Source organism: Alosa sapidissima, chromosome 5 (assembly GCF_018492685.1).
Source record: "Alosa sapidissima isolate fAloSap1 chromosome 5, fAloSap1.pri, whole genome shotgun sequence".
NCBI classification, from domain to species: Eukaryota; Metazoa; Chordata; class Actinopteri; order Clupeiformes; family Clupeidae; genus Alosa; species Alosa sapidissima.
In genome coordinates this window covers 33,497,489-33,509,091 of record NC_055961.1, presented here as the reverse complement: position 1 = coordinate 33,509,091, position 11,603 = coordinate 33,497,489, and the positions used below count along the sequence as shown (strand labels likewise).

Sequence of the window (11,603 nt, the reverse complement as noted above, 5' to 3'; positions counted from 1 at the left end):
GGTATGCAGAGCATACAGCTACACATGATGTTGTACGTATAAGTGTTTAAAGTAATAATAACCACAGAGATGTTATTGACTGACTCATACATCCCTGCTTAAAGGGATTTGTCCCTTTGTCAAACAGGACACACTATAACGAAGCAACCTTGCTCTCTAACAGGTAAATCACAGGCCTGCAGCAGATGTATGACATCACATCTACATAAAGAGGAAATCTTTGCTAGCCGAGAGATCAGTGCAACTTAAGAGGTATCTGATAACTGACTAATTCAAACATAACAATGTGTTTTTGTAACCTATGTAAATAATGAGTTCACACAATCATGTCAGCCTGATGCGGCTGAAGTGCAGCAATGAGTATGTATTGAGTTCAACAAAAAGAAAAGCAACCTTCTTCATCATCATCATCAAGTCAGAGGTGTCAAACATAAGGCCCGGGGGCCAAATCAGGCCCGCCAGCAGGTTTCATGTTCCCAGATGTTTTAGGTAGGAAGGGAAAATTAGAAAAAAAAGATATTCACATCCAGTTGTCTTCAACAATGTGTAATAAGCAAGATCACTATGAAATGATAAATTGATTAAACCTACCACTACAAACCATCCTCAGGAAGGAACAAGCAGAAAAACTAACATGGAAGTAGGGTATTTCAAGAGATAAAGAGCAGTATATGACAGCAGTACATTATTTGTACTTGTTTGCTCATAAGTGTGACTATGACGGCCCCCCACAAGGTCTCATTCCAACAAATCCGGCCCACTACCTAACACTGCATAACATTTTGGTCTGCAATATCTACAGAGGAATGCATCATAACACCACCTGTAAAAAACATATTATAACAAGGACAAAAGCACAACATTGATGCTGATGTTCAAAGGAAAATATTTATTTTTGTTTATTTTTTTGTTTGTTTGTTTCGTCGTGTTTTAACCAGAATCACAGAATAGATGTTTTACATCTGGAAAAAAAAAAACAGCATTCTTTCTGGTTGTTAGGAACAGTAAAATGAGCAGTGTGTTTGTATAAATTAACATAAATGAACAGGTTGGTGGTGAAACACAATGAAAACACTATGACTTTCACAAGACGGCTAAACAGGGGAATTTATGATGTCCTAATCTTGAGTAAAAAAAAAGGAGGTTCAGGAGATTCTCATTTGCGTAAATTATATTACATTATAGTCATCATGATCCTATGTGACCATTTTATAAATATGTCCTTAAATCAGATACTTGTATTCTTCCGGCATGGAGTAAGGATCAGGAAGAACACGATTGAAACACATTTGACTACAGTCACTCTGTATTTAAGAACCTTTAGCGTGTGCAATGGTTATAAAGAGGTCTCTGAGCTTGTATACCCTTGACTGTACAATCACTACCAAAACATTCATTGTATTTTGAAATGTAACAGTAGTGATAAATAGACCGACATAAACCCTCTGACACAATAGTGGTACTTCATGATAAGCATTTGAGTAATATATGGAATTCGATACTAGTTTTATTTCCAAATTACTGGCAGTGTATTGAACTACGACAAAGTAGTTCATTTACATATTTTAGCGGTCAATCACAGCAATGACTGGATACATTTTTTATAGTCATTAGATCACTACAATCTGACCACTGTTGTGCCTGTTGTATTTGGATACACTGATGGCATTTCTGCTCAATCAAATTGAAATGTAGTTTGGTTTTCAATGTTAGAAATGACTGAGGAGTGAAGTTTGTTGCAAATAAAGACCACTCCAAGTCCCAACTCAGACTTTACACCGACACACAAGAGATGAATATATAAGCTAAATGTGTTTTTCAAACAGGGGAGTACCCATCAGGTACAAACATCTTGTGGCTTTGACTAATCAAAGCCACAGGACAAGTACCATAATGAAAATCACCATCATCAAACAAGCTTAAACACGTTCACAGTAATGTGTATGAGTGTGCTTTTTAGAGAACACGTTACTCCAGTTATGGAGAGACTTTGAATTGAACAGAGTTTCATAGGCGTTTGTCTTTAAGCATTTCGGCAGTACATGTTCATTTATGTCAACACTACATGAGCTTTTCAGGTCATTAAGATCAAGATGTTCCTGCAATAAATAAATACTGTCAAAGTAACTCTGAAGAAGAGTCAGATTTCTAAACTGTCTAAATGAATATAGCGTGTTTTGTATTTTGAATGACCTGTTATGGTTAACCCCAACAGAAATGAGGTTGTTTGGTGGTTGGTAAAATTGAGACCGTTGTTTGGGTAGTAAAATTGAGACCACTGTTTGGGTGGTAAAAGTGCAGTCTGTTTAGGGTGCATCTAAGGTGTAGTGGTGCACAACCGTTTTCAGGAGGGCCGTTTATTTAAGCGTTGCTCAACCATTGCTATCAGGACCTTTAAAGTAAACCAAGGTTTATAAAATGTTCAATTTACTACTCTATCAATGGATGTGAAGCAAGTGGGTACACCTCCCCTGAAGCCCCTCACCACCGTGACTGCTCTTCTGCGGCATGGCCCCACCATTCACAACACATTTCTACGAGTCAAGGAAATAGATCTTATAGTATTTGTTCATCTGTTCCAGGAAGATGAAGGTGAGGACCGTGTGGGGACCCAGCCGAGCATAGTACGGGGTGAAGCCCTTCCACAGGCTGAAGAAGCCTTCTTTACGGATCACTGTAGCTAGCACATCCTGTGGGTGGGAGAAAGGGTGGCAGCATCACTTGACAATTCTCAACAAAAACACAAACAAGCCAGTGTGATGGAGTCCTGTCATTACGTTTGAGTATGCATGAGCGGTTTCTCATATGTGGGCAGTATGGGCAGCATCTTGCCAGGGGCGACACGAGTGTCGACACAAAAAAAAGTGATTCTCCTATGGAGCACGTCTCCCTACTGGAACAAGGGAGTCGGGAATATCGCACAACCAACGCAATTGCCTCCAAAACAGCACATTTCATTCATAACATTGTGTATACAGGGCTATAGTTTCACATAGGCTACATGTTATTGTTCTGGATTGTGAAACAGTAAAAAAAAAAAAAATACAAAAAATACAAAATGAATCTGCACAACAAAATGAATTTGTTTCGTCTTGACAATTGGTTTACACTGTTGAGGGATGGGTGATTTGATTCTGGAGAGCCAAATAAACTTGACAAGAAAGGGTCAAGACATCAGGAAGGAAAAAGAGCAAAGGAGAGGAGAAATAAGAATAAGATTAATGTAGCTATGGTGTCTGTTTATGATTAGCCTATTAGCATACACATATAATGAAATAGGCTGACTTAATTAAATGTTACGGTTGTTAGCCCCTTGCTATGTTGCTGTGCTATTATAGAACAACAGTAGTTTCAAATTGAATTTGCTGAGGGGGGGGTGGTTGCCCAGGGCGTCATGATGGGACCGCCACAGTGAGTATGTGCTCTGACTGTCATACCAATGAGCCCAGCTCTTTGGCGTTGCGGTCAGGGTGCAAGTTTGGTAACCCACAGACCTGGGACCCTTTCCCTTCGTTGCAGCCAGTTATAATCGATGCAGCACTGCCTTTGGACTCTGTTCTGTAAAGTCAGCCAAGATTTGAGCATTGGTTCATGGGACGCTTTCCACAAAGCTACCAAAAGCTCTGTGTGAGCTGTATGAGGAACCCCCAGGTTAGGTTGTCCCCTGTGTGAGGGACCTCAGAGATTGGGTTAAGCACTAGTGTGGGGCACCCTGGAATGGAAGACGGGGATAAATGAGGGATGCCATTGTGTGTGAAGCTCATGGGCCCTTCCTGCAGTGTGCTGGAGTGCCATATGATCAAGGTACCAACAAGCCTGGTCCTTTAGCATCAGGGTGCAAGCTTGCTACCCTGTAGACCCCCCCCCCCCCCCAGTTTCAGAGCTATTCTAAATGCAAAATTGCACAGAGGGCCGTGACTGTGGTAAACAAACTATATCCTAATAGAAAACAGATAGCTTTCCTGGCTAAATGGTATAAATTAGGCCTATTAGACAACATAAATTGTGCTGATCCAAATAAAATCTCCTGCGACCCACCCGTGGGTCGCGACCCAGTCTATGGGAAACACTGCTGTAGACCAAGGTCTGAGGCTGTGTGGGGCAGCTCTAGTCAGCTATAATCAATGCAACAGTGTCTTAGGAATCAGGCTTATGTACATTTTGTTTTTATTTTTTTGTGTGAAGTTTTTCCATTTTTTAGGCTTCTTGCTTTTTATTTGGATAGGACAGTCAAGTATGACAGGAAGCAAGTGGGAGAGAAAGATGGGGCGGGATTGGGAAATGACCGCAGGTCAGACTCGAACCTGGATGCCCGTGGGCACTTGGACCCAAACATGGTACAGACGCTGTAGCCAGTTGCAGCGCAGTGCCCCCCCCCCCCTTCCAAGGCTTATGTACATTAAGCCACATCAATGTTTGCGCGTTCACTCAAGGAAAGGACACTAGTGTGTGACAAAGGGAAAACAACTTGCAGCTTGAGAAACCTGTGAGCTAAGAAGATTTTCAGGAATGAGAAAGGGCAAGGCGAGGGGAAAGAATAGAAGCAAGGGAAGAGGGAGAAACACAGGGGCAGATCAGGTACCCAGAGGGCCCAATAAAAATGAAGGAGGAAGGGAGAATAGGTGAAGGAAATATACACTACCATGTATATCACTTATACATTTCCATTCCACTCCATTATAGACAGAATATCAGATGATGATTGCATTGTTTTTTTAATCAGAGCAGCAGTTTTCAGATTACATTATGTGCTTGCATAATTGCAAAAGGGCTCTCCTTTTTAAAATGATAGATTCATAAACAGAATGTGCCTTTGGAACATTGGATGAATGGTTGCTGATAATTGGCAATAGATATTGCATTAAAGATCAGCCATTTCTTTCTACAACAGTCGAGAACCTTTTTGCAATTATATAAGCACATATGTAATCTGAAAACTGCTGCCCTGATTAAAAAAGCAATGCAACTGATCTCAGCTGGTATTCTGTCTATAATGGAGTGGAATGGAAATTTCTAAGTGACCCCAAACTTTTGACCGGTAGTGTAGCTACACACATTTCTCAGCCATAGAACAACACCGTACCACAGGTGATAAAGCTGCACATACAATCACTACTGATAGTGAGGATAACATAGCAGGAAACACTTAAAGTAGAAATAGAGGCTGATAAGGCAGCATTGATTAAGCATTCAAAATAGCAGCAATTCAAAACAAAGTCAATTTTAGTTAATTATAATAAGGTGTCCATATTGTTTACTTAACATAACAAAATACATTAATATAGACCTGATAACAATCTATCTAGTAATCAAGAACTCAATGCACTCAGTGAAAGTCTTGCCCTTTCCTCTCAACGTGTCCTTCAGTGCTGCTCTCGGCCTCTACTCCTCCCCCTGTCACTCTCTAAAGGTCAGAGCTATAGCGGTCTCAGTGTTTCCCTCAAAACACTCGGACAAATGCAAGAAGCTGACAGGCAACACACGAAACTAGGGTACTGACGACACTTACCAGTCCATTTCTGTACTCTGGCTTGCCATCAATCATTCTCATGTTCTGGATCCTAGAGGTTTAGAGGGGGAAAAGAGCAGTCCCAGTGAGTGAGAACTGAAAAGAGACATACTTCACACACAGAATGAATAAATTCAGTCTTAACCTTGATGTGAAGCTATCTCCATAACCCAACCTGCCACAGAATTAACAGGCCTGGTCACTAGCTTTTGCAAAGTCAACAGCTTGCATTGCATTTCCACAGAATTACTTAGAGTGAGGACTTGGTAGTGGTTGTAAACATGGCATTTCATGCTAGCTTGTTTAAACACTTAATTCTATTGTACAAGTCCCATCTGCTGCGTATAATCTCCTTGTGTCATTCAGACACTAGCCAAGCAAAAGACGAAAGGTGAGGTTTGTGTTGGGGTTTGTGCGGCCATGTTTGAGATCACTTCAGATAATGTGGACAATTTATCACAGAAATAATGAAGAATAAACCATATAAATCATGGTCTGGGTGATCCGGTCACAAGTGGATAGCTGAGACATGAGTGTGATTTGCCATGATTTAAGTGATCAAGTGCAAACAGAGAGTAAATGATAATATTCCTTTTTTTAAATGAAGCCCTTCTCTGTGAAACAGCCCAAGGAAAAGAGGAAGGCAGGTGCAACCCATGTTTAGTAACCAGCATCCAATAGGAGTAATATTAAACATAATAATAATAAAACACCCGGCAACTTGTCAGATCCAATGGTCAGGGTTTTTTCTTCCTATGAAGTTTGGACTTGAACGGCGAGCCACACTCAGAAAAATGCTTGCTGATGAAAGATAACACCCCCCCCCCCCTCCCATCATACATCTCATCATCCTACTGTTTGTAGTAGGGAAGAGGTGAGTTGAACAACTTACAGTAGAACTTTGATCCTTAAACCTTGAACTTTAGACCTTAGATCTTGAACTTACAATTTTTAACTTTATTTATTTTCAATAACCTAGGTAATATTTGTATTTAATTGTTTGTTTTTATGTTCTCACTTATCTACTATTTATAAATACATATATCTTAGTATTAAAAAAAAGTATTCTTCCAAAGATATTCCACCTGTGTTTACTGTAGTGTTATCACACCTGGCTCTGTAGCGGATCCTAGCATATTCTGACCTTCCTAGCCTATAGTGCGTAATAAGATATTAATTCTATCATTTCAATTGTAACCATTCTGAGTCTGAGAGGATTACACATGTTTCAGCTCAAAACAACCTCATTGGACAAGCTAGAAGCTATTGGACACACAGCAAAATGATTGCTTATTCACAAAGAAATGAAGATGTCCAAAACACTGCTATACAGAAGGTTATGAACATACCTGGTCTTGACAATGTCTACAGGCATGGAGGCTGCAGTGGTGACAAGCCCACTGATCATGCTGGCACAGAAATGGCAGAGGATATCATCTCCAAAATATCCTGAGAAAACAAACACAGAATCACAGGTGAACAAAAGATACAATCAGCAAGAAACAAGCAAGCACACAATCAGCGACAATGCAACACTACACTACTACCTAATGTTTGCACTTAAACAATTGCAGATAGAGATTTTGAGTTCTCAAGAATACAGATTTCATGTAACAGAACTGTCTGCCTGCTAGGTTGAACTTTCATGGTACACTAAATGGGCTCCACTCCTCCAAACTACTAGAATACATTATGAGTAATGAGTGAGTTATGAGCGCTCACCTGAATCCAGCAGAGCCTGCTTGGACTGGGAGTATGAAGCAAGTTGAGCAGCATTCACAACCACAGCACGAGCCATGGTAGGTATACAACCCTAAAACATACACAAGACCACAGATATGTCTTAATGCTGTCCAAATGACATTTGCGATTGTACATTTGACAAAAAACGGACAATATTCTTCACTTTCTGTTACTCATTGTCTCTCATATACTCATTATGCACTCATACACATGCCTAAACACATCATCATACAAACAAGTATGCCTCTATATACACACCCTCCAAAGCGTTGTGACCCCTTCCTCTCGGGTGATCCTGACAAGAGCATTGAAGACATTGGAGTAACCCCTCCTCTGATCCGGAGGCAAACTGTGGGAGAGATGGGGTAAGACAGCCTTAGACCTTCAACTTCCTCGCATAACAGCTCCCCTCCGCCATTACAAATATTCAGAATACACAGCAAATGTTACAACTGTTCTGACAAATGCTTCTGTACACAGAAGATTAATGACTACGACAGTGTGGTATCATTTTTATATAGGTTTCTCATTGAATTAAATGTTTTAGTATAACCTACATATATGCAGTGAAATCCAGTTACCATCCTTTGACTTAGGAATGTTGAGATAACCCCTGTTATCTGAAACCTCCCTCTGTTGGAATCGTGTTTGTTGTAAGGTATCTGATGGTGCTGACCCCGGGGTTGATACCAACATAAACATAGTTTAGGTTGGGGGGTTCTATTAAATTCCAGCTGGTTAAATGATCACTGGTAGGGTGGTATCTTGTGATTTTCCGTGGGTGTGTTAGGGGTATAAGAACTGGCTTCACCCACAGATTTGTGGGATTGTTGTGACCACAACAGCAAGGTTACTAATACCTTGAATTGGATTGGTCTACAATGCATGTTAAGATCATTTATCTATCTAATATCCAGGTTAATTCTCACATGTGGAATCAGTCTAAACTGCATGTTAACAGCATTTATTTATCTTATATCCAGGTTAATTCCCACATGTGGGATTCACTTCAGTATGAATCTCAGCTGCTTTGAAACAACCTCACAGATGCAACTATAACAGTAGCAAGAGCGCTAGCACTGTTTTGATCAGTGGATGTAGTACTCAGTGTCACTACCATCGCTTACCGTCCATCTGCGGTCATGCGGATGAGGGCCACCTCTGCAGGGGTTCCCACAAACGCTCCAGTGGCCCCAGCGGTCATGCCAATCAGAGCCTTCATGAGGAAGTTTGGTGGGGTGCCGTCAGCTTTGGTCATGCGTTCAAAGAGCACAGTGTAGATGCCTAACCTTGTTGTAGTGTACGTGGCTTGCCTGAGCAGACCAGCTGAAAGACTGGTAGAGAAGGAGACAGACAGACTTAATTTAGAGGAGAAACAAGACAAAAGACCTTCTGTTGCTGTTTAATAGTGTGCCCTGCCCTCACATGTGTGACAATGACTGTTAACAAGTCATAAATTGTGTTTCTGTTGTGTATTTCATTGAAATAGGATTTTACCCATGTCCAGATAAGGGTCTGTGAATGTCTGGGATATCAGCGTTAGATTAGGAATGAGGACAAAGAGACATATGGTTGCGGATGTCTAAAAACCCTGATAAATTTGACAGCTAACATCTGAAGAACATCTGAGAGTCCAGGAGCTTGTTCTCTCACTTCATCTAATCCTGTGACACTGGTGTGACACAAAATGTAGCCTTGCTTTAAGAAAAAGACTGGACATATGCAAGCATGGTGACTCAATCAAATGCAGTCAATATAATATTTATAAGTGCACTAATGCCTATTGCTAAATTGTAGCTAAACAAAATCATTAATTGGAATGTAGAAAGTGTAAATGATGACGAGACATGTGTGATGTGTATTTTTACCCTGTGTAGATTCCCCCTAGGCCCTCATTCTTAAGGATGCTGGCCAAGGCGTGGAAGCTGGTCTTGTACTCGCGAGCTTTGGACCCCTGTCCTGCCAGCTGCATCCTGTTCTTCACCAGATCCAGCGGCTGGACAAACACTGTGGCCCCCATTCTGCCAGGAGATACAATACTGACATTATTTCACCAAATCACACTCACACAAAACCTATCAAGTATATACAAGAGCCACAACCAAAGCAGGAAATTTTCATTTTCAGCATTAATTTTCATTAATGATATACACAATACAAACAGTGTGGCCACCTCAGTTGTTTCTGCAAAATGGGTTACAGCACCAAAGATCAAGGGTCAAATAATGAACTCATAATAGCCTTAGTTTGCCACAAGCTGAGTTAATTCTTAAATCATGGCAGCAGGAATGCATACTCCAATTAGCTCGCGAAGTTTAAGAGCCATAACAAAAACGTGTACCTTGCTTGGCAAGAGGCATTTGATATTGTTCGAGCTGCCAATTTAATCAATACTTTTTTACCACTTCATTAATTTGTAGTTAAGCTAAATGTAGCGAAATTATCATAGATCCCCAACTGTCAGTGGTGTAATATTTCATGACAACATGTTCTTGAAATTACAGAGTAAACTGGTCTGGATGACATTTAAAATCACTGTCAGTGGGCCGACATCATACGGGCCTTCCATCTCAGAATCATAACGTTAGCTACATTCCATTATTGCAATAATGGAAAAAACAGTCTTTGCATATCTATCAACAGCTTTAAGACATCTCTTGTTTTTCGCTAACATTGTCAGTTGGCACTATTAATACGTATTCAAATACGTTCGTACCGCTGCAAATGACCTCGCCATGGAAGCTAGCTAGCTAGCGCTTTACGGATATTGACTACAGCTTGCAGAGGCAATAGTCCATTGCCTACACAGGTTAGCTAGCGAGTGTTACAGCAACTGTTTACATACCCAGCCAAACCGCCGAAAAGAAACTTTACAGATTTTGGAGAGGTTTTGGGCTTTGTCCCTGATGTTGCCATGGTTGTGATGTTTTATGGTTCCAGGCTAGGACACTTGTAACTGTTTTAAGTGCCCCTGCTTCTCCACTGCTAGACTGCCTGCAACTACAGTATCCAGCAAGGTGACACAGTGGGACCGCGCACGTCCACAAACGGCGCAGTAACCCAATAGGATAAATAGGCTAGAAGACGGAAACGAGCACGTACATGACGTGGTCTGGTCCCCCTTTGATGAGAACATTTCTTAAAGGGGCACCACATTTTACATCCATAAGTCCAAATTCCAAAATAAACACATTACTTCATAGAGCTCTCCATTCACATTAAACACTATATTTATGTAAATTGAGTTGCTTTCTTTCTTTCTTCTTCTTCTTTTTTTTATATCTCCCCTGGAGTAGCCTAGCCTACTTGACCTGTTTGACATTACATTACATTACATTACATTACATTACATTTGGCTGACGCTTTTTTAGCCAAAGCGACTAACAACATGGTAAACAGTTTAAGTTTTAGAGCAATTCTCAACAATTTTAGGACAATTTAAAAACATTAGATTACAGTAAGAATAAGTGCATTAGTGAGTGCTGTTTTTAACAGTTACGTGTCAGTTTAAGACGGCTGGTGAGTGCTAGGATCAGCAAGACTTGTTGTAAGTGTTGCTATGAGAGGAGATGTTCTCTACAGAGCTGGGTCTTCAGGAGTTTTTTGAAAATGGAGAGGGATGTCCCTGCCCTTGTAGGAACTGGCAGTGTGTTCCACCAACGAGGAACAACAGATGAGAAAAGTTTGGATTGGCCTGAGCGTACTGGTGGTAGAGCTAGACGTCGTTCGTCTGAGGAGCGCAGCGGTCTGGAGGTAGCGTATGTCTGTATGAGGGCATTCAAGTAGGTGGGAGCAGAACCAGAGACTACTTTGTAGGCAAGCGTTAGAGAGCCTTGTGTGACATGGTGGAGACATGGTTGTATTTTACATGTGACTGTACTTGTTTTGTGCTCAATAAAAAATAGTAAAACATTTCTGATAGGCTGTAAAATAAGTATTTCAAATACAAAATAGTATTTTGTCATTTGTATTTTATTTTGTTGAAGAAACTGTCATATTTTGTATTAAAATAGGCTACTTTATAGGTGTATTTTTGTAGGTTAGCTACAGCCAAATTTTTTTTGGTAAAACCAATAGCCTAGGCTTCTTTTGGTGATGTGTGACATGTGATGACATAAAGTTGTTGTGATCATAATATTGAGATTCAAGTCAAGTCAAGTCAAGTCAAGTCGGCTTTATTGTCAATTTCTTTACATGCACTGGTCATACAAAGAATTGAAATTTCGTTTCTTACTTTCCCATGCAGACATAGACATACTTTAAATACAGACATAGACTTTACACATAGACATAGCCATAGACAATAAAAAATGAAAATATACAGACATACCACCAGTGTTGGTCAAGTTAC

The 11,603-nt window shown here is 40.4% G+C and overlaps 1 protein-coding gene across 1 annotated transcript; it reads right to left on the bottom strand.

Annotated features, from left to right (window-relative positions):
* Nucleotides 1–874: 874 nt before the first annotated feature.
* slc25a11 (solute carrier family 25 member 11) lies at nucleotides 875–10,298 on the bottom strand. The gene is made up of 8 exons (XM_042092869.1): nucleotides 10,098–10,298; nucleotides 9,121–9,273; nucleotides 8,380–8,586; nucleotides 7,511–7,601; nucleotides 7,232–7,322; nucleotides 6,859–6,958; nucleotides 5,510–5,561; nucleotides 875–2,690 (listed from the first exon to the last, which is right to left on the bottom strand). The coding sequence occupies exons 1-8, from the start codon at nucleotides 10,166–10,168 to the stop codon at nucleotides 2,535–2,537; spliced, it is 921 nt and encodes a 306-aa protein (XP_041948803.1). The 5' UTR covers nucleotides 10,169–10,298; the 3' UTR covers nucleotides 875–2,534.
* Nucleotides 10,299–11,603: the final 1,305 nt, after the last annotated feature.

Coding starts and splice junctions, on each gene's coding strand:
- slc25a11 (XM_042092869.1), bottom strand. CDS start 10,168: ATGGCAACATCAGGGACAAAGCCCAAAACCTCTCCAAAATCTGTAAAG. Junction 8,587..9,120: donor CTAGGGGGAATCTACACAGG/GTAAAAATACAC, acceptor CTTCTCTACCAG/TCTTTCAGCTGGTCTGCTCA. Junction 5,562..6,858: donor GTAGACATTGTCAAGACCAG/GTATGTTCATAA, acceptor CTAAACCTCTAG/GATCCAGAACATGAGAATGA.